This window comes from Sminthopsis crassicaudata, chromosome 2 (genome assembly GCF_048593235.1).
Source record: "Sminthopsis crassicaudata isolate SCR6 chromosome 2, ASM4859323v1, whole genome shotgun sequence".
Lineage (NCBI taxonomy): Eukaryota > Metazoa > Chordata > Mammalia > Dasyuromorphia > Dasyuridae > Sminthopsis > Sminthopsis crassicaudata.
Window position 1 is genome coordinate 314641399 of NC_133618.1, and position 23775 is coordinate 314665173.

The following is a 23775-nucleotide window of genomic DNA, read 5'->3' on the forward strand; positions in this document are numbered from 1 at the left end:
TTACCTCACTTCCCCCCCCTCCTTTTTTTTTTTTTTTTCAAATTTGGACATTTTTCCAGTCCTGCAGTACTTCTCCCAATTCCCATGACCTTTCTGATATCCCTGACAGAGGCTCAGCAGTAATATCTACCATCAGAATCCAGGGTGGTAGTTTATTTGGGCTAAGTGATTTGAATCTATCGGAGATGTTTTCTTCTGGGTCCCTCTGGCCCCTTCCCACAAACTTGATATATTGAGAAGAAAAAAAAAAATACCAAGCTTTTGTTCCATGATCCCTGGGGAGTAAAACTCCTCTCCTCTGGAACCAGGTCAGGCCAACTCTAACCTGATAGCCTGCGCCCCCAATCCCCTCTGTGGGGGAGGGCACTTCAGTGACTTCCCACACTCAGAATTGTCCCTTTCCCCGAGATTCCCTCGGGATTACAACCTTGGGGGAGGAGGAGGGAAAGGGGGCGGAGGCGGGGTGGTTTGGGGAAAACACCAGAGACAGCGCAGTCGAGATGGGGAGGGAGGAAGTAGGAGAGGAGGAGGAGGGACACTTCTCGGCTTCGCCTATAAGTCGGAGAGAGCGCGGGCTGTGATTTGAGCAGTCTCCCAGTCCGGGCCCTGAGGGCAGATCGGTGGAGAAACCACTGTGTAAAACAGCGGCCCCGGGGGCAGTAATGCGGGACTCCCCGGACCAGGTTGGGAAGAGCCGGCGTCGATTAAGGAGGGTGACTGGGCCAGGGGAGCGCCTGGCAGCCTGCTGGGGGGAGCTGTCCGCGGTGCTGGAGCGTGCAGCGGCGGCGCCGAGCTGAGCTGGAAGCCAGAGAGCTCTAGCCCTCTCGGGGAGGCACGGGCACCCGGGGACCAGAGGACCATGTCTGGATTGCAGCTCCTCGGTCCGGCGGAGGCGGGAACCTACGCCACCTACCAGGTAAGGCACTATCCTGGGGCGGGGCGGCGAGCTGGACCGGGAGACACGCATGAGGTGAGCGCCTCGCTTGGGGGCGGCGGCGCGGCAGGGCGGGATAGCGCTCTGGATCAGGGAGACTCTTGCGGTCCTCTTTCCTTTCTGGATACATCACCTATCCCCAGCCTCTTAGGAGTGAGATAGTCTACCAGGGAGCGGTCGGGGGGGGGGGGGGGACAGAGACACTCTGGGAGCCAAGATCTGGCACCCCGTCCTCAGTCAGGACTCACCTAGTGACTCGGGTAGGATGCCTTGTGACCCAGACCAGACCGGGTTAGCCTCTATCATTCAGACAGGTCAAATACAAAACCCAAGCCTTGTCGCTCCTTCTTACCACCTCTTTCTACCATTCCGGAGTAGGTGGTGGGAGACGAGAGAAAGAGAAAGGGGGGGGGGGAGAGAGAGAGAGAGAGAGAGAGAGAGAGAGAGAGAGAGAGAGAGAGAGAGAGAGAGAGAGAGAGAGAGAGAGAGAGAGAGAGAGAGAGAGAGAGAGAGAGAGAGAGAGAGAAGATGCTCACACTATGAATCTCTTCCCCTTTTTTGACTTCCCCGTGCCTGTCTTCAGAACCATAGCATCCCTGGCTCCCTTAGACGGTAATGCCCTCTTTTGCCCTCCCAAACCTGCAATAGCAAAGTGCTCCCCAGTCACCTCACCTTTCACCTCACCTGATCCAGCTGGTCAGAAAATGGCTAGTTAGAGTTTGGTGCCTTTCTCCTGGACATATATCACCTGCAGGAGCAAAGCAAAGTTAAGATTTACTGATTTCTCGGCAGAAGAATTAAGCTTGCTCTGTCTCTTCAAAATCCCTAAATCCTCCTTCCCTTCTTCACATTAGCCCTTTTTGTAAACAATGAAGGGTTGGGAATCAGGGCTGTTAACTACTAGACATCTAGATGCTGTGTGATATGGGCAAAGCACTCAACCTCTCTGTGCCATGATTTTTCCCTTTGGCTAATGAAGAAGGAATCTCTAATTCTTTTTCCTTCAGATGTGGTAAAGTTGAATAAACACATGCTTGCAAAAATGTTTTGAGTTCGTCAGATAGACTCACATACAGACAAAAGGTGGATAGTCAGAATGTTAATTACCTCTCTTAGAGGACAGTGGCAATTGGGCTTTGGCCCAGTAACTCTTAGAACTCCTCACCCTCTTCCAAAACAAATCAAGATTACCTCTTTTATCCCCAAGGGTTGAACAGCAATTCCTGTATTCTTCCTTTCCCCCTCTTCCCCCATAGCATGTTCCTTTTTGGTCTACAATTGAATCCAAAGGGAAAATATGATCCAGGTAGGATTTTTGGAACTTGGGGGGGGGGAATTAAATTTATGGTTCTGAAGGAGAAAAGCTCTATTTCTCCAATGTAGTATTTTACTTCCTAAACAATCTTAGGAGACTAGAAGGCTTTGTTTTAATTGTAATCCTAGAAAATGTGGTCCCAATACACATTCTGTATACTAAAGCATGATGATATTCTTTAGTTTAACACTGTTTAGGATCCCTTTCCTGCTCTGAAACATTCATATGACCAGGCCAGAAGCCTAAATCCAGCTAAATTTAAGACAAACAGTAGTATGGTGGAAAGAATACTGAATTCAGAAGATTTGGTTCAAGTGCTCTATTATTAGCTGAGTGATCATGGGCAAGTCACTTTTACTCTCTGGATCACCAATCTTGTCCCAGTTATCAGCTCCACTCACTTTAATTTGTTCACAGAGGGATAAATCATTTGCAGGTTGACACCAGTGCCTCCAGGATAATTGTCAATCTGAAGCTCTATCTTAAAATTTTGTAATAGCAGATATACTTTCAATGTTGGATCAATAGTAACACAGACGATTTCTAGACAAGGTATTCTGGCCAGTGCCAGCCTTGCCATCTCCTCACTTAAATTACTATTGATCCCTCTGGTTTAGCAGAATCTGTAAAACCATAGTTTCACATAGAAATGAGGTATCATAGGGGAAAACTTATTCTGAGAATCCTGTGTTAGCACATTAATGAGGCCTAGTTCCTGACTCTAATAGTAGACTTTTCTGAGCCTCGATTTCTTCATTGGTAAAGTAGGAGAGTTGGATTAGATGATCCAACTTGCACTCTACAGAATCAAAGATTCCCTTTAAAGTTCCTCTGACTATATGGATTCCCAAGCCTTTCTGCATATAGAAATTAAACACAGGTTAAGAGTAGCTTTTAAATTCAGTCTTAGGAGTGAGTTATTATTGTATTGAGTAATCGAGTGGTCTAAAAAAAGAACAGAAAAGAATTATAGGCTATAGAAAAATAAATTATTTTCCTACTATTTTCTTAACTAGCTCCCACTATTTCCTTAGAGTGACTTTTCAAAAAAAACCATCAATGTCTTGAATAAGCTCAGACATAAACATTGGGTTCTGACTTGGAGAGATTAGAGGGAACAAGGACCCCTGTTCTCAGACATCCTCTGTTCCTCTTGCTCCTAAAGCATTGTTGATGGAACCAATACTAAATAAACCCCCAACCTCAGCACATCCAAGAGTCAAAGGATGGCCTTGAAACAATTAGCTTCATTCTTGTAGGGGCTTCATCTCAAACTCAGCCTGGACAGGGTCCATTTTTTCCTTGCAGAGAGGCCATGAAAAATGGGGAAGGGAAAAGAAGGGATTATTCCCTAGGGAGTTCTCCTCTTGAAAAAAAAAGAGTTGTTGTCAATAATAATTCCATAAGAGAGTGGCAGGCCTTGACAGATACTCAAACTCTCATTAATTGGTTCCTGGGAGGTGCTGAGTAATCAATCCATATGGGTGACCTCCCCAGTTGATCTGCCAAAACATGTCCAGGGTTGGGGGACCAGCTTCCCCTACCCTTTCCCAGTATTAGCCCTTTAAAAATGGGTTGATTTACAGCTGTCTGTGTAGAGCTATTGAGAATAAGATTCTCCCCAGATAATGGAGAGTCACTAACCTTTTCAATAAAACAGTAGCAAGAGAAAGCCAAGGGAGCTGGGCCTTATTTTCCACATGATCAGTTTTTAGGACTGATTGCCTGTAGCTGGTAATAAGGGATTGGGCTACTCTTGTCTGTCTTCCTGCAGGCAAGGCAAAGAGACCACCAGTAGCAACTGGCAGGATGAAGGGCACCTGTAATAACTGCCCCAGATCCAAACCTGTTCATTTCCTAACCATCGACAATGGAAAGCTTAGCATTTCTACAGAGAGAAAAAGACAGTGGCAGAGATCATCTGAGGACAACTGCACATTACTGAGACCTTAAATTTGTATGACATTTTACAAAGTGTTTTCACGCCCCTTATATAATTTGATCCTTGGGACAAAGCTGCAAGATAGGCAGGGCAGATGTTCTCCTTCCCATTTTATAGAGGAAAAACTGAGGCTCAGAGGTTTATTTGTTTTTTTAATGACATGCCCAAAGTTACACAGAATGACATCAGATCTTAAGTGTTATGATTCTTAGCTCAGTCCTCTTTCCCCTAAACAATGCTAAGATAAAGAGCTGGTACATGTACATTTTTGGAGGGATATCTTTCAGAGGAGGGAAAACATCATTGTTAGGACAAAGACACTGCTTTTGTCTCTGGATGAAAAAAGGTTGTTAAATTCCCTAACATTGCTTCTATTTTCCTTCCTTTGCAAGGAAGTCAGTTATCATCCCACCTAGGACATAATCCTCTGATCTTAAAGAAAATTGTTTTCCTGACCCTAGTATAGCCACTGGATTCTCGTCATTGTTCCTTCTGTTTTCCTTTCTCTCTTTGCTTCCCCTCCTCCCATTTCTCCCTCTGTCACATCCTCTTCCTTACCCTATGGGCCTGATGTGCTATTTCCCACCATTAGATGCGCCACTCTGCCTTTAAGTGGTTGGGAAGGAACTGCTTCAGTGAAAAAACAAGGTTTTTATCAGTGAGAATAAAGATTTGGTGACTGCTTGGAAATTGACCAAATTGACTGGTGAGTGAACATGGTGCCACTTTTCCAAAGCTCCAAGCAATTTCACCCTTGGCAATTCCAGGGCTTATTGGGGAGACAGCCTTAGCTGCCTCCCCCTCTGATTCCCATCTAGGAGGGAGAGGTCATACCTACACACAAATACTCCTTATTCCCCAATTTTGATTAAAGGGGTGGGGACATAGACATTTCAGTTAAAAGGGACTTTAAAGAAACCCTAGCAAAGGGGTTCTTAGTATCCATGAATCCCTCCAACGGTCTATGAATACAAGGAGTCCATGAACATGGATGGGGGTGAGGAATCACATGTAAAAACAATAAGCCTCTATTAAGTATCTTCTATGAATCAGGTAATGTGCTAAGTTGTTGCTCAAAAAGAACCAAAATGACATCACAATGTTGAGGTCAATACACAGTGTATTTCACTGTGACTGATCATATCAATAGGAGCTCTGAAGGCTCCACTACAGGTTGGGCACAACTGCTAAATGCTGGTGATACAAAGAAAAACACCTCCCCCCCATCCCTTCCCCCAAAAGCTCATAGTCTAATGGAAGAAATAACATGCAAATAATTACGTACAAACAAAACATAAGGGGAAAGAAAGTTTAAAGTTTTAAAGGTCTAAGATTAAGGATGACTAGAAAAGGTTTCTTATAAAAAGTGGAACTAGTTAAGATTTAAAGGAAAACAGGGAAGTCAGGGATGAGGAGGAAGAAAATTCCAAAGAGCACAGTCAGTGAAATGTTTAGTTGGGAGATGGAGTGTATTTTTTAAGGAATAACAAGGTGGCCAGTATCACTGGAGAGTACAGACTGTGGAAGGAAGTAAAAGATGAGAATGCTGGAAAAGTCACTAATTTCCAATTAGACAAGCATTTCTTTCAATTATTTAAAAACATTATTTTGAGAAGAGGTCCATAAGCTTCATCATAATGTCAAAGAAAAATAAACTAAGCGCCCTTGGTCTAGCATAAGTACTTTTTTTGTACAGATGAGAAAACTAAAACCCCAAAAGGTAATTTGACTTTCTCCAAAGTCACAGGTAAAGCTAGGATTTGAAACTAGGTATACTGGTCCCAAATCCAGCACTCTTTCTACCATTCTATGAAAATATTCCCTGGCAGGCTGCTGCTGAATTGGTACCTAACTGCTAAATTATTAGACAGATATATTCCTGCCAGAACCTGGAAATGCAGGTATTTTATGGGACTATCCCAGATGTTCTCAAACTGAAATTGTTTAAAATGGGAGACTATGTTTCAATAACTTTTTTCTCCTTTGTAGCCAAACTCTTGGAAAAAGCTATCTACATTTATTACTTCTACATCTTCTGCTACTTCTTTATCTCTACATTTTTTCCTACTTATTTTTTAATTCTAGCAGTCTGGCTTCCGACCTCCTCATTGAACTAAAGTAGTTCTTCCCAAAGTGTTAGTTATCTAGCACTTCTGTATTGCTAAATCCAATTTGTCCTACTCTTCATCCCTCTTGACCTCTCTTTAGCTCTTTTGCCATGATGACTAGCCCTTCCTCCTGGATTTTAAGTGTTTTCTAAATTTTAGTGACACAACCTTTTCCATTTCCCATTTTTCTTGGTAAATCTCTATATGCTCTCTTGGTAATCTCATCAATTCTCATTGGTTCAATTATTGTCTCTTTGCAGATGACTCCCAAATCTATTTAGCCAGTTCCAATCCAGTTTATCAAGTGGAAAGAAGATAACCTTAAAGCAAAAAGGACCTGAAATTACGTTCCTCCTCTAACAATGCTGGTATTGTCATCTTGGACAACTCACTTAACTTTTGAGAATGTCATCTTTAGTAAAGACATATTTACCAACTTACATTGGTAGAATTAATTTTCTCATTCTAGAGTTTCCTATCCAAAAAAATCTATAGTCTATCCTCTGAAGTCCAGTCCCATATTACTAACTACATACAGATTAAGCATCTCTAATTCAAGTGTTTCAAAGGTATCAGAAATCTAATGTGTTCAAAACAAAACTCATTTCTCACTCACTCCCCCTCCCCCAATCTGCCATCTTCCCAATTTTTTGCTTGTATTGAGAGTACCACCATCCTTCCAGTCACTCAGCTTTCTGACTTCTGGGTCATCCTGCACCTTTCCCTCTTTTCATTTGCTAGATCTTATCATTTGCCAAGCACTATTAATTCTGTCTCCACATTTTACACATCCATCCCTTTCTCTTCACTAATATAGCCACAATACTAATTCAAATCTTTATCATCTGTCATTAGTATTGTAGTAGCCTCCTACTTTGTCTCTCAGTTTCCAGCTTTCCCCTTCATTAATCCATCTTCCACACAGTATCCAAGACAGTTTTCCTAAAGTATATCTTATCATGTTACTATTCTGCTCAAGAACCTTCTTTTGTCTCTAGGCTAAAATATAAATCTTTTAGCTTGACATTTAAAACTGCAGTATACTCCATCCTCATCTTCTCTTCTTAGAGTTCTTGTCTTCCTTTAAGGTACAACTCACATACTACTTCCTAAGAGAAACCTTTCTTGTTCCTTTTAGTCGCTGGTGCTGTCTTCATTTTAAATTACCAAGTATATATACATCTATCTACATATTTTATCCCTCAATATAATGCAAATTCCTTGAGGAAAGGAGCTGTTTTTTATGTTGCCTTCATATTCCCAGTGCCTTTTAGATAGCTAGATGGATGGCTGAATGGATGGAAAGAAAGATAGGTAGGTAGATATGAATACACTCGCGCGCGCGCACACACACACACACATGTTCATAAATGTTTGTTGGATTGGAAGCTCTGAAATGATCTATGTATACTCCTTCCCCTGATACCTTGCACTGTTGTCCTGGAGTCTGTCTTCCCCTTTTCCTTTAATTAAGAATATCAGAATATTTTTCTTGCCTCTTGCCCCAGGTGGCAAAATTTCCAGTGACAGATCTGGGCACTCACATAAGCCTCTCTGACAGCTCCTTGTTCTTAGGAATTAAATCAGTTCTTACTCTTTGTTTCCGGTATGACTAGACTTCTGGGGAATCTGACCTGTAAATCTCTAAGAGAAGATAATAGCCCTCATTTGGGAGTAAGTTTTCAAGTGACTATGCTTGTCAAGTGACCACCTTGTTGTGTGATATTCTATATACATCCTTCCTTCCTCTCCTCTCCACCCAATACTGTGCTGGAGTCTGTGTGAGCATTTATTTACACTTCAGAAAGTAGCAAATGCTCCAATCAGGGCTTGATTTATTATTCTATTGATTGTCTAGACTTAAGAAATCAAGGAGAAATTGTTAATGGAGATGAATCTTAAAAGTCCCTATATTTTCCCCTCTAAGAGCCAATTGTTAAATATTTACCCCAGCATATCTCTGTAGCCACCTCATTGATATCCATGCACTGAATATTCAAATACAAAAATAAATACATCGAAAGGTGATAAGATATAATGAGGAGGGGGAAGGAAACACTGGATTGTGTGTGTGTGTGTGTGTGTGTGTGTGTGTGTGTATAGTCTATATGTGAAGCTAGCTTGAATCTTAAAGATTCCTTCATTTACCAGTTTCAGCAAAACCACTTTGAATCTGTTTTCATATCTGAAAAATAATAGATAGCATTTATTTTATTAATTAATAATTAATTATATTTGTTTATTTTAAGATTTGCAAAGCATTTCACATATTCTATCTTACTAGATTCTAATAATCTAATAATTCTAATAATCTATTTTACAAATGAGGAAACTGATGTTGAGAGAGATTTCATGACTTGCGCAGAATCATCCTGGAATTGTCTGAGGTAGAACTCAAATGCTATTTTCCTAACTTGAAATTCAAAATTCTATCTAAAAATAAGGGTTAAATTAATGCTGTTGTTGTTCTTTTAGCCATTTTTCAGTTGTGTCTGACTCTGTGATTCCATTTGGAATTTTCTTGGCAAAGATAACTGGAGTAATTTGCCATTTCCTTCTCTAGACCATTTTACAGATGAGGTAACTGAGGCAAACAGGGTTAAGTGACTTGCTCAGAGTTATACAGCCAAAAAAATATCTAAGAGAGCACAGGCCCTGAAGTCAGGAGGACCTGAGTTCAAATATGGCCTCAGATAGTTAATACTTCCTTTTTGTAACACTGGGCAAGTTACTTAACTTCAATTGCCTCAGCAAAATAATAATAATAATAATAATAATAAATAATTTAAATTTTAAAAATAAAAAAATATCTGAGACCAGATTTTAACTCAGGAAGGTGAGTGTTTCTGATTCCAGTTCAAAATTCTATTCACTTCTATACCCAGCTGCCCAGATGACTTCTAAAATAACCAATAATTCTATCTCTATGATACTATGATTTTCCTCTCAAAAAATCATCTTTTTAATACTTCATCTCCTTTTTTTTTATCTTTTGCATTGTTATGGAACCCAACAGTAAAGGATTGGTTGCGGTCTGAATGAATCCTTGGTCAGTTTAGGGAAGACTTTCTGTTTCAAGAAAAAAATCTAGACCAAAATATTAAAACCTAAAGATCCTAAATGTGGGAGATAAATGTTTCAGGGTGCTAGATGATACAGTGGATAGATCATTGGACCTGGGGACAGAAAGACTGAAATTGAATCCTGCCTTAGACACAAACTATATGATTCTGAACAAGTCCACTTTAATCTTACTTTGGCTCAATTTCTTCACATCTATAAAATGGGTACAATAGCACCTATCTCATAAGAGTGTAATAGAGAGTACAAGTAATTCCTATCTTACAGGTGTATTATACAAAGCAAATGTGATTACATGCATAAAGCACTTTATAAACCTTAAAGAGCTATATAAATGCTGTCTATTTTTATTACTAAGAATTACATTATCATTGTTTCCTTTCATTAGGTATTACAAAAGCTTCACTGAAAATCAACATTTCATTGACTATGTTTTCTCATCATCTGTGATACTATAATAAAGGTTAATTGGAAATTGTTCTAAGCAAAGTTTCCCTAGCTGACAGAGTAAACTATATCATTCAGTCTATCTCCCTGTAATTGCTTGGAACATGCATAAGAGCATTTCTGACAGACTTTAGTCAACATGTAGAGAGAAATGCAGAGAGAGGATTGTTTCTTTTAGAAAAGGCAGCCGAATCTCCAATAAGCCTGAGCTTGTGGCTGACTTGGATGCTTTGATGGACTGAAACTCAATAGTCACACACACACACACACACACACACACACACACACACACACACACACACACTGTATATTCCTAGAGCAAATGAGCAAATCTCTTTATTTTAAAGCTTTCAGACTCCCCAACAACCCATGACAATTGCTATGATGACTATTCCTATGGCAACCTTGACCTCAGGAAATAGCCTGGTATGGTGGACAAGACGTTGTCAAGAGAGCTGGGTTCCAGTCCCCACTTTGGCAGTGAATTAATGCACATCAGAGGTGTGAGCCCATTTCAAAACTGCTCAATCACATTTGGAATCCTCCTTTTAGCAACTCTCACCAATGGCTCCAAGAAGCTATAGCAAGAGCAGCAGCTGCACCTTGGTAATGTGCCTGAACAGACAGGCCAAACCAAGTTGAGGGTAACCAACAGGCCTATTGGTAAGTTAATTAAATATTTACCCCAATTAAATATTTAAAGACTTCCCCTAGTAGATGAGAACAATGCTTCAAGTGCCACGAAGGCAGCTGACTCAGGAGCCATGGAGCACTTGGAGCTTGATTAAAAATCAAAGAGTGTCAAGATTATCCACTGCATCTCCAACCATCTTAAGATATCTTGATTTTTGACCTGCCATTGGACTTTGGTAAGTCAGCCAAAGGAAGTAAAATTGATGACTTTGTTCAACTCTGCCTCACTTAAATCCCCTTATTGGAAAGTCAAGATATCACCCATGATGTCAATGATCTTCTTGATTCTCTTTGAAGAGTTCCAATGAAGAACTCACTATCTCCAGACTTAACTCACCTTAAATCCCTGCAATTTCTAGCCATTGCTCCTTCCTCTTCTCAGTAGAATCAAATAGAATGTCTATTCTTCCATATTACAGCCCTTCAAATACTTTCAGATCTTTCTCATTTCAACCTAAGTCTCTCCCCCCACCAAGGCTAAAAATTCCAATTCTTTTGCCTGACTCTGGAACTATTCCAGATTCTACTCAACATTCTGAATGGCACACATCTAATGTTCCTCAACACCTTTTCTAATATGTCACACCTAGAACTGAGGAACAGTCCTCTCAATGAATGAAGCTTTACCAGGGCAGGGTATATGGCAGGACTATCACTTTCCTGAGTCTAGACATGAGGAATGAAGGTATAAAGTCCAGAACAACACAGCATATCCATGAGGTTGGGTTAGGTAATCTCTCAGGCTTCTTCTAACTGCTAGGGGGTACATCTGAAAGATGAGCACACTATGCTAGATGCAGGCACCTAAAATGCACCTAGACAACATGGTGGATAGAATGCTGCACCTGGACTCAGGAAATTTACAGGAAAATTACAATTTCTAAGGTTTCTGATACTTACTAGTTGGATGGCTCTGGGTAACTTCCATCTGCCTCAGCTTTCTCATCTGAAAAACAGAAATAATAAGAGCACCTACTTCCCAGGATTCTATTTTGGGGATAAAAATAGATAATATTTGCAAATGTAAAAGTGTTATATTAATGATAGTTATTATGTTCTCTAAGATATCTTTTAGCACTAAATGCTACAGTTTAGGCCCTACCTCTTGCTCTCTTTTCTGGGATTACTCCAAAAGGCTGTGGGTGTCTGGAGGAAAATATTATGGCCTAATCTCTGGTATTATAGAATAAGTAATGCCACGGAGCTGGTATCTTCTTCACCCCAACAATACAGAGCAGAAAAGAGACCTGCTGCAGGTTTGATGTAGCTGCAGCTTAAGGAGATACTTGCATCTGTAGAAGAAGCTAGCTGTGTAATAGTGTTTGTAATAGAGTGTCTGACTGGAAGTCAGGAAGACCTGAATTCAAATCCTAATCAAACACTTACTAGCTGCAAAAATCACTTAACTTCTTTCATGCTCAGTTTTCTTATGAAAAATAGGGTTGTTGGGAGGAGCAAATGAGATTATATGAAGTGACAGATAGATGTAGATATATAGAAATGCAAGGTGAGCTATATAAAGTACTTTTCAGGTGGCACAGTGGATAGAGTACTGGGCTTGGAATCAGGAAGATCTATCTTCCTGAATTCAAATCTGGCCTCAGACACTTTTGCTGTGTGACTCTAGCCAGGTCACTTAATCCTATTTGCCTCAGTTGTCTTATCTGTAAAATAAGCTGGAGAAGGAAATGGCAAACCACTTCAATATCTCTGCCAAGAAAACCCCATATAGAGTTACAAAGAATCAGACATGATTTTTTAAAAATGAGTCAAAATAAATAATTATTGACATTTAGAAAAGAAAAGGACTTTAAATGATTCATCTCAATGAAACAGGTGATTAATGAGGAATTAGTGGTTTCTTTCCCTATCCCTGCACTGGGTAGATATTATTATGTGTTTGGGATTAGGAAATGGAGATATAAGGTAGGGGCAAGTATCACAAGTAGATTTGTATTCTTTACCCCAGGAAACCTGGTCTGGCTACCTCCTCCTGTGTCTAACTCCCTGCCCTTTCCCACCTTTCAGACATAAACAGAAGCCAGCCCAGAGCAGATATAGCTTCACCCCCTAAAATTAGCAAATGTTGGAAGGGTCCACTACATGGAAGAGATGTTATATTTGTTCTATTTGTCTTTAAAAGGCAGAACTACGATCGGGTAGAAGTTGTAGAGAGGAAAATTTAGGCTTGGTATTAGGGAAATTTTCTTAATAATTAGAGTTGTCCCAAAGTGGACAGGTGGCAGGTGGCAGTCTTCACAGGAAGACTTCAAAGACTGAATAACCACTTGTCAAGGTGACCTTTTTCAAATTAAATGAAATTTCCTCTGAAATTCCAACTCTAAATTTTTGATAGATGCATAGTATCTAATTGTTAGATTGCTTGTAAAATGAATTAGGGTTACAATTCAAGTTGGAGGGCCATATAACCTCTAAGTGGGCTGGAATGAAATTCTTAGTGTTCTCTTGAGACAATCCCTGGGCCCTGGATTCCAAGATGGGACCACAGTGCTTCCAGCTATCTTTGATCCTTCCTTTCATCACACAGAACCATGAAATCAAAGAGTTAGAGCTATAAATTACTTTAGAGCTCATCTATCCCAGGTTGCTGCTCCACCCCCTCCAAAAAAAAAATTTTTTTTATAGATGAGAAAAACTGAGTCTAGGTAAAGTTAATTGATTTGCCTCAGGTTAGTAGCAGAGCCTGGAATGGAACCTTGGGCCTTCTGATTTCCAATGTTAGTGAAATGCCTATAAATGCCTATAAGGGAGAGCACAATTCAATGTACAGCATCAGTTAGTTGCAAGTACTACTAGTTACTCAATAAAGGACACTTCAACTTAGGACATCTACTATGAAAAAATTGTAAAGGAAAGAATACTGAGTTTGATGTAGGGTCCTTAGTTTGAATTCTGGATCTACCAGATCCTAGCTATATGAACATAGATAGGTCACTTTACTGCTTGAGCCTCAGTTTTCTCATCTGTAAAAGGGGGTTAATAATACTTGCACTTTCTACATTATAAGGTTGTTGTAAAGCTTCAATTAAAATTTTAATTGAAATCCCTTCTAGCTCTAAAAGGGATCATAGAGGCCCTCTAATCTGGCCCCCTTTTATTTTAAAAATGAGGAAATTGGGACCCAGGAAAGTGATTTGCCTAAGATCACACAGAGATTGAATATCAGGCAGGATCCTCCAGAGCCAGTTGGTCAACAAACATTTATTAAGCACCTACTATGTGCCTTGCAGGGTTGTTCAGTCATTTTTTCAGTTGTGTCCAACTCTTTGCAATCCCATTTGGAATTTCCTTGGCAGAGAAACTAAGGTTTGCAATTTTCTTCTCCAGCTCATTTTACAGATGAGGAAATGGGGGGAAACAGAGTGAAGTGACTTGTCCAGGGGCACATAATTTATAAGTGTCTGGGGCTGGATTTGAATTCAGGAAGATAAGTCCTCCTGATTAGTAGGTCCAGTGCACTGTAGTATCCCTTAGCTGCCAAAAATCTCAGAAGGGAGGCAGTAAAATTAAGTAGGAATTTGGAAAGATTTTTGTAGGTGAAATTTTGTCTGAGACTTGAAGGAACCTAGGGAAGCCAGGACAAGAAGACAAAAAGAGAAAGCTTACCTAGCACAGGAGACAGTCAATGAAAAGGCTTGGAGTCAGGACATGGAATATCCCGCAGACCACTGTCACAGAATCATAGAATACAAAGAGGGAATTAAAGTACAAAAAGCCCAGAAAGATTAGGAAGGGGCCAAGTTATGAAAGCAAAAGGGAAGATTTTGTTTGCTCCTGGAGATAACAGGAAGCCGGCGCAATTTATTGAATAGCAGGGAGGATGATATGGTCAGAGCTGCACTTTAGAAAGGTCACCGACAGCCAAATGTTTGAGGAGAGAGATTTGAGGCAAGGAGACTTAACCAGCAGGCTACTGCAAAAGTATAACTGTGAAATGATATGAAGACCTCCACCAGGCTGGTTACAATGTCAAAAGAGAGAAGGGGACTTATATAAGAGATGTTACTGAAGATGCAAATGACAGGACAAGACTTGACCATCCAGGGTGAGAGAATAAGGAGTTGAGGATGACATCTAAGTTGTAAGACTAGACACCTGGGTACTTTTAAAAAAACTGTGTCAGATATCCTATTCCTAGGCTTAGGTATGAGGAGACTTGGGGAAGCTAGGTGGTCCAGTGGATAGAGCATCAAGACCTGGAGTCAGGAAATCCTTAGTTCAAATTCAGCATCAGGTATTTGCTAGCTGTGTGACCCTGCACCAAGTCACTTAATCCTAGTTGTCTAAAATGAAAAAGAAAAGAAGACTTTTTAAGAAAACGATTTAGAGGAAGAGGAAGGAACTTGGTCACTTCTGAAAATCCTGGTAGCATGGGATGGCCCAAATTTCATTGTGAGGGTTTTCTGACTTTCTTACAGATTGAAAACCCAGGACAGCGACTCAGTGATCCCCCTTGAGATTTCATTCCCATGCCATCCTCACCCAAGACCAAGTGAGAACTCCTGTCCAATCCCTCCTTGCTCAGAGAGGAAACTGCTCTCTGAAGCCTGGTGTGAAACCCCTGCTAATTCCTCACACATTCAGCTGGTTTACGGCAGCCACTGCAACCTCGGCTCCCCTCCAGCTCCATCTGTTCCTCTTGTAGCAGAAAGAACTCAGCCCCTCACCAGCAGGAGCCATGCAGAGAGCAATGATGCATTACTTCTGGTGATCCCAGTAGTATCCATCCCTGAGTCAACAGCCATACACATCAATTGCTGGCCAATCCCAACATTTTCACCCAGATCATGTTGAGATAGATCTACCTTTTAGTTTGGCTGCTGCCTTCCATAGTGGTTTCTTGCTAGCAAATCCTCGAATTTGCCCTCATCTCTTCCATAATGCCTTAACTCGGTGAGTGTACAAGGTTTACCTGCATCAGGTATACTTCCCCCTTGTGCCTCCCTCACTCAGCCCTAACAGCCATAAGTCACACTGTTTTTATCTTGGTATAAAGAGTGACAGAATTGGAATCAAAGGACCTGGGTTTAAATACTAACCTGCACATTTCTAGCTGTGTAATTTGGGCAAGTCAATGAATGACTGAATGACTTAAAAAATGAATGAGTGAATGAATGAAAAATCATATATTAAAATCTACTCAAACCTAAGCACTGGGAATATATATATATATATATATATATATATATATATATATATATATATATATATATATATATATATATATATATATTTAAAAAAGCAAAAACAGTTCATCCCTTAAGGAGTTCACATTTTAAAGAGGACAACAACATATGAGAGAGAACAGTAGCCAAGTGCTTTGGTCTAGAACTGGGGTGGAGAACATCCTGCTTGCAGGTCAAAATCATTTGCTAAGAAAATGGGATAATTATGAACTGAAAGCTAGGTACAATAGCCTCCTACTGTTTGAGTTCTATAAGCAAATAATTTTATATGACCCATGTGTAATGTTATAAAGATCTAAATGGCCCTTGGCAGAAAAAAAGTTTCCCTACCTGTGGTGTAGAAAATTACAGAAATGGTCACTGGGATTTAAGGAAGTAGACTGATCCATCCCATCCAGAAATAATGGCAGAGCTGATTTGACCATGGTTCATGGTTTCAGAACTATAGAGATGGAAGGAGAACACCCACTGAGATAGTGGGTGTGGGGGGAAAGGCAAGGAGGTTGTTAAGGTTACAGAGAAGTTGGCTGCAATCAGGAGTGAAGTGAAACACAAGTGGGGGTTTTCTTGGAATAGTGGTCTGGGAAAGGCAGCAACCAATTAGGAAAGCAAGGACCACAGGGTGGCAGTTTCTGTGGGGTGGGAAGGAAGTTATAGAGATGGTGAAGAGGAAAGAATGCCATTTCCTCCAAGGTTTCTTCTAGCTTTAAATCCAGTCATCGTTGCCTATATCCATCCTCTAACTCCCTCAAGATGGGAAACAATTAATTTATTTCTTCTTTATCCTACACCTTGTGCTGTACAGACTGTAGATGTTCAAAAATATGTATTAACTAGAAGTTTGGTTCATTCCTCTACTCTTGGTGAAGAAAATAAACAGGAAACTTTCCCAAACTGGATTATATAAATATGGGTAGAGGAAGGGGAAAGGGATAACACTTGGATCTCGTACTGGGCAAAGAAATTTCAATTTCAATTGCTCTTTTTCTTTGACTCTCCTCTCTCCTTCCTCTTACTAAGATCCCAGTTAGGAAAAAGAAGTGGAGAGATGACATTGAATTGGCCAAGCTTGAAGCCAAGCTTTTAAGAAGGCACAGATAGATTTGTTTTGTCCAAAGGACCTCACAGTGATTGTTGCTGATGTCTCATAAACTCAGGACAGAAGGAATAGGAACTAACCATGTTCCATAGGTCATTGACAATACCAATCATGCATCGAGAGCTAAAAGTTATCTGAGAAGTCATCTCATCCAACTCTTCCTCTGTTTCTTCCCCTTTTTATACAGATGAGGAACCTGAGGCCCAGGGGAAGTCGTGGTACCTGCCCAAATTCATACATACATTCATATTTTCCCTCCCTCCCCATCTCCCCCGTTCCCTAGACGGCAAGTAATCCAATATAGGTTAAATATGTGCACTTTTTCTAAACATATTTCCACATTCATCAGGCTTCTTGAAGGCAATGTGATATAATATTAAAAAGTATTGAACATTCCTAGTGAACTCAGAGTTGTGGGGCTCGAGTTCAAGCCTCACTGCCATTTACTACCACCTTTTAATTTCTTGGAACCTCTGTTTCCTTTTCTAGAAAATGTTTGGATTAGGAGGCCTGTTAAGTCCCTTCTGGTCCTAGATCTATGATCCTATGACCCCAAATTCTTTAATTCCATTTCTTCCACAATTATCCCTCAGCCCTCTTTGTCCCTGGAATCAGGGAAGGCTTGCCCTCTCCTATTCCCTTGCTAGGATCCCTGAAGTCAGAGCAATGCGAAATCTGCCCAGAGTCACTTCTTGAACGCCTTCTATGTATCCTGATCCTATCCCCATTTTTGACTAACCAAGCTTAGGACCCTGAGCTCAGGAATCTGGTCTCCTCTCCATAAGACTTGTTATAAGGTAGAAATCAGCACATGCCATATCAATAGATGTTGTTGTTCAGTCACATCTGACTCTTTGTGTCCCTTTTGGGGTTCTCCTGGCAGAGGTACTAGAGTGGTTTGCCATTTCCTTCTTCAGTTTATTTTATATATGAGGAAACTGAGGCAAATGGGCTGTGATCTGCCCACAGTCACACAGCCAGGAAGTGTCCAGGTTAGCTTTGAACTCAGAAGATAAATCTTGACTGTATTCACTGTGCTGCCCAGCTACCCTAAAGGCATGAGTAATCAAAGCACGAAAAAGTCCTTGCTCTAAAGCCTAGGACTGTATTCCTGAAACCAGGTTTTCTTCTCTACTAATGACTGAATGACTTGAACCCCACTACTGAGTCTATCTCCCTCTTCCAGCAGGCTTCTTGAAGGCATCACTCCCACCCCCAGCTGTGGCTCAGTCAAACACTCGCATCACCAGCTCCTCTCCTCCCCCCTCTGCGAGCATGGAGAGCCTCAATGACGTGCACAATCCACTGCTGGCCAGGAGTAACGGACACCTCGCCAACTCGTATCCATTCCGGGAGGACTCTCCGACTTGGGACTGCCAGCAGAAGCTCTACTCCTATTTCTTCGGCGGTGCTGGCCAGGCCAGAACCCACCAACTGTTAGATGCAGGGTCCCTGCAGCTGGCTGTCGAGGCACTGTACGGGTCCAACTTTCTCCTCATGAAGGACAAAACGAAGGAGTGGAAAGGAGAGAGCTGTGAGACTACCTTCACCGAAGAGAAGGAGCCCCAAGCCTGTCCCCTTGAAGCCCAGAAACCCGACCAGACTGAGGAGGATGCCAAGATTCAGACGGTGTCCTTTGAAGTGGAAGATGAGTTTCTGGAGGTGGAGGAAGAAGATGATGATGAGGTGAGTTTGATGGGAAGTTGTGGGGTGAGGAAAGAAGGCTGAAGCATCCCCTGGGCTTGGACAATAGAGTTCTGTCTCTGCCTCTGTTGATCACTGTATAAACTTGGGTAAATGGCTTAAATTCTCCCAACTTTCATTTCTAAAAGAATTGCTATTCATATCTATAGCTTCCTACTCTTTTGCTTTCCATGTGTATTCATGGGAAACACTAGACTATTTGCATACTGTGCCATATTTCAACTTCTCTTTTGAAAATGCTGCTGTCCCCCAGACTAAGGCAACAGTCTTAGGTTCTTAAGCTGTCATTCAACCTGACACATCTCTAAAGCTGGATCAGAGGTGGCCCAGCCCTCTTAAATGGTGGATTGCAACTCCACATAAGCCCCTCATTCACATAACTGAATATGGGGATCACAAAATTATGATTTATTGTGATATATTATTAATATTTGATTTGTATACCTATTTTATATATCTGGGGTCATGTAAAAATTTCTTGGGCAAAAAAGGAGTTGAGAGTGGGGAAAATTTAAGAAATTGTGTATCTAGGGGGTCTGAAGAGGCTACCCATGGACCCAGTGTGGAATTAGCCCCTGGTTATTTGGGTCCAAAGATCCTGGGGTGGGGAGCACTTCCTTCCCAGGCTCTCACTTTTCAGGATTGTCATGACCTAGAACATTCTTAAAATCCAATAGGAAGTGTGTTCCCCAAGTATCCTATGTGGCAGAGTTAGGATAGGAAACTGTTTTGTTAGGCTGTTCCTCTTTGGGATATATATATATATATATATATGCTAGCAATTGAGAGGCCATTGGGCCAGCTTTCCATAACAGCCCCTCCAGAGCCCCAGAACAGAAGAGATCCTCATGAGTATTCATTCACAGAAAACTCCTGCTGCTGCACTATTATCATCATCATCACTCAAAATTATTTAACTTAACATTTCCTCGTAATCAATCAGTCCACAAATATTTTTAAGCACTTACTATTTTATGCCAGGCATTAAGAATAAAAGTGCAAAGAATAAAGCTATCCCTACTTGTAATGAGCTCACATTCTAATGGGGGAGACAAATCCATATAAAATATACACAGTATAAATGTAAAATAAATAATACAAATATATACAAAAGCAATCAAACCCAATGTAGTTTAGGAGGAAAGAACACCAGCACTTGTGAGAAATCAAGAAAAGTTTCATGCAAAAGATGGTGCCTGAGCTACCTTTTAAACTGAAAAACTCTATGAGGAAGAATTAAAAGGAAGGGGTGCATTCCAGGCTGGGTCACCCCATCAGCATAAATTAAGAGCTGAGGGCCAGTTGTTCTGGTCTATGTCTTGCTACTGGACTCTGATAATTCTGTAGGAGAGAGTGAGACTAAATGACTTTTTAAAAGCATTTTTTAAAAATAACTTTATTTTTCAAAATACATGCAAAGATAATTGTCAACATTCATTCTTGAAAAAACTTGTGTTCCATATTTTTTCTCTCCCTCCCCACTTCCCCCATCCCCTAGACAGCAAATAATCCAATATAGGTTAAACATATGCAATTTTTTAAAACATATTTCCACATTCTTCATGTTACACAAGAAAAATCAGATCAAAAAGGGAAAAAAATGAAAAAGGAAAAAAACCAAGGAAACAAAAACAAAAAGTGAAAATATTAGGCTGTGATCCACATTCAGTCCCTTAGTCCTGTTTCTGGATGGCTCTCTCCTTCACAAATCTATTAGAATTGGAAACTAATGACTTTGCATAGCTCTGTCTCACTTAAATCCATTTCACAGGCAAGTCACCCTCCTAATGACATAGGTCCTCTTCCAGAATGAAGGATGAACAACAACCAGAGCTAACACTTAAACCCAGGTCACCCCAGGCTAACTCCTACTTTATGTAAAAAATAGGATACAGGAGAATACTCTGAGGCACAAGTTCTAGTCCCTAAGGATTCTGTGACTAGGTTAGGGAATCTCTGACTTTTTTTTATTATTATTATTATTTTGGTAACTATTTGGTAACTAAAATAATTTGGTAATTATTGTTTTGGTAATTATATTTCAATATAATTGGGTCCTGTGTATCTTATGCATTTAAAAATATTTATCTATTTTCTGTCTTTTCAATGAGTGGCAAAAAGGGTAGAGGGAATTGGGGGAAAAGATAAAACTGAATAAATATTTTATTAGACTGCTAGAGGGGCTCATGGCATAAAAATTTGAGAATCCCTGTCCTAAAGGGAAAAAAGACAAATATCTCAAATCTAGGACCCAATATCAAAGATATTCTCATCCTCAGGCTTAGTTTAGATTTCTGGGACTCTTTCTCTTTCCTTCCTGCCTCCCAAGGCAGGAAGTCTGGCATAGACAGCCTAATGGCTCTCCTGCTCTCTTCTAGAGTGACTCCTCCAGTGCCAGTGAGAGTGAAGACGGTTTTCTCACACTCCCACCCCGGGACCACCTGGGGCTAGCCATCTTCTCCATGCTCTGCTGCTTCTGGCCTTTGGGCATTGCTGCCTTCTACTTCTCACAAAGGGTAAGGCTCACTTGCACGATGGAGCATGACTTTTTTTTCCAAATGAAAGGACCATCCCGGCTGTGTTTTACACCATATAGGAAAGTCGGGTCTTTAAATCTTAGGCCTTCTACGCCCAGGCAATTGGGCCTCAGGAGGGCTGTGAATTGGGCAATAATAACTCCTAGTCCTGGGGATAGTACTTCTGGGCCTGGAAAGGGATTGCCTCAGCTGCGTCTAGTAAAAACCTGAGAAATAGCTAATTAACATAACTGTAGATAGGTAGATGATAGACAGATAGATAGATATATACATATATATATATTTAGAGATATGTGGAGAGGGAGACAGAGACAGAGAGAGGGAGAGAGACAGAGAGAGACAGAGACACAGAGAGAGAGAGATAGAAACAGAGAAACAGAGACAGACAGATAGACAGAGACAGACAGAGGAAGAGAGAAAGGGAAGGAGGAAGAGAGAGAGAGGGAGAGAGGGAGGGAGGGAGGAACGGAGAGGAAGGAAGGGAGGGAACAAGAGAGAGAGAAAGAAAGATTATATATGTGTATAGCCAACTCTTCAACAATCCCCATATTGGTTTTGTAGCATATGGAACTACGTTCTTTCATTTTTTCAGTGTCTTCTCCTCCCCACAACCCAACAAAATTATTTGTTAAAATATTCTTTTCCTATTCAAAGCTACTCTTGATAGTTTAAGGTGTCTTTTATCAAACATGACTTCACTTGGGTAACTATTGGGGGTGAAATGGGTGCTGTATAAATTATCCAAGATTATCCAAGACATCATACTTAATTGGAGACAAATAGGAATGGCCCTTCCCTGCCTTTCCCAAAAAATTGCTCATCCCATTTTTAATGGCACCCAACTCAAGTGATTCAGTCCTGTCCTCTGGTTGGCTTAAATCAGGGATTTTTTAGAGAATGGCCAAAAGAAGGAAGACTCCCTGGGGAATGACATTCTTTCCCTCATGGGTTTGCATCGCCTTCACCCCCATCCTCAAGTAGCCCGTGAAGGATGGCTCCAGAATAACAGCGGTCTTTTTTGTGTCTTCCTTTTCCTAGACCAGCAAGGCCATCTCCAAAGGGGACTTTCACCTGGCCAGCACAACTTCTCGGCGGGCCTTCTTCCTGGCCATCCTCTCCATCACCCTTGGCACTGGTGTCTATATTGCAGTGGTGGTAGCTCTGGTGGCTTACTTGTCCAAGAGCAGCCAGGGCTAATGGGACCCTGGTTGCCCCCCTTGAACAACACTCAATCCCTCCCTTGTCAGTGGTTCAGGAGAGCCCTGAATCTCTCTATCCATGGGTACTAGTACTCCAAGTATCCTGGTGTTTGCAGATAAGAGCCAGGAGCCCTGAACTCTCACTTTCCAACAAGAACCCATTTCTGTCCCCCAAAAGGATCTGGGGAAGAGAATGCTATCAGAACCACATTTGTCTAACCTCAGAGACTCTTGATCTCACCTCATTATTTAGTTCTCCCCTCATGTAGGCCCCCACTCAAATAAGGGGTACAAAGTTTATTTCAGGGGCTTCCTTTTCCTGTTTTCCAAATCAAAGATGGCATAGTGGTCAAAGCCCTAATCAAGTTATACCAGGCCTAGTACCAGCTCTGGCATGCGAGTAAGCCTGAAACATACACACATCTCATCCCCACCCATTTCTGTCTCTTTGCTGGAGACAACTCCACATACATTGAGAATTGCTAACTCCTTCACCCTCCCAAGTCTCAAGGGAAGGGCGAGGAACATGGAAGAATGATGGAATGGTGTAATTCTTAAGGTTGTTGATGAATAAAGGGACAAGCAGGAAGAAGTAGGGGATCTAATCAAAACCACATGACAGCCACCTGACATTCAATCAAGCTGTGGAAACAGACCCGATCCCCCCAACATGGATCTTGAATTTCCCATTTGGCTATGACAAAAATGGATGCATTTGCTTTTCTCTCACCAAATATGGGAAATATCCATTTCAATTCAATTAAATAAATATTTATTAAATTCCTGCCCAGTGCTTTGCACAGGTTAGATACTGAAGGAGATATAATATTTAAAGAATGTGTGTCTTTTATCTTCATGGAATTTTACACTCTAGTATAATCTTCTTTGATATATCATGTAATGTTTCCTTTTGCCACCTGGTGGACCATGGTTGAGCTGTGAAAAAAAATTTAATTAATGGTTGGTCATTAAAAACCTCTTAAAAATGTTTACTTTTATTTTCTCTAAAGAGGGAATATCAAGAATCCATTCAGTGCATAGGCAGACATGGAAGAGCAAATAGATTTGCTGTTGAAACTTCAGTCTTGAGGTCCCTTTCCTCCTAAAAGACATGGAAGATCATAGGATCCGTGACAGCTTCCAGAAGGAACCTTACAAGGAACATCTTGTCCAACTGCCTCATTTCATAGAGCAGAAAACTGAAGCTTTAAGAAATTATATGAGTCGCCCACAGTTTTGTTGTTGTTATTATTGCCAAGTTGTTTTTGTTTCCAACTTTGTGACCCTGTTTGGGATTTTCTTGGCCAAGACAGTGGAGTGGTTTGCCATTTGCTCATTTTATCTATGAGGCAAACAGGGTTAAGTGACACAGGTTCACACAGCTAATAAGTGTCTGAAGCCAGATTTGAACTCATGTGAAGATGAGTCTTCCTGATTCCAGGCCCAGAGCTCTGTGCACTATGGGGTCACCTACCTGTCCCTCTCCAGCTGCTGCTTTCATTTATCCAA

General features: G+C 41.0%; 1 protein-coding gene across 1 annotated transcript; it reads left to right on the top strand.

Annotated features, from left to right (window-relative positions):
• Positions 1–602: 602 nt before the first annotated feature.
• On the top strand, positions 603–23109 carry SYNDIG1L (synapse differentiation inducing 1 like). Its single transcript, XM_074285120.1, has 4 exons — positions 603–916; positions 18013–18512; positions 20909–21046; positions 22106–23109. The coding sequence occupies exons 2-4, from the start codon at positions 18102–18104 to the stop codon at positions 22262–22264; spliced, it is 708 nt and encodes a 235-aa protein (XP_074141221.1). The 5' UTR covers positions 603–916; positions 18013–18101; the 3' UTR covers positions 22265–23109.
• The last annotated feature ends 666 nt before the right edge of the window (positions 23110–23775 follow it).

Excerpts from the sequence above, each read along its gene's own strand:
- SYNDIG1L (XM_074285120.1), top strand. The coding sequence starts at position 18,102 with ATGGAGAGCCTCAATGACGTGCACAATCCACTGCTGGCCAGGAGTAAC. Across the intron at positions 18,513-20,908 it reads AGGAAGAAGATGATGATGAG|AGTGACTCCTCCAGTGCCAG; the intron begins GTGAGTTTGATG and ends GCTCTCTTCTAG. Across the intron at positions 21,047-22,105 it reads CCTTCTACTTCTCACAAAGG|ACCAGCAAGGCCATCTCCAA; the intron begins GTAAGGCTCACT and ends TCCTTTTCCTAG.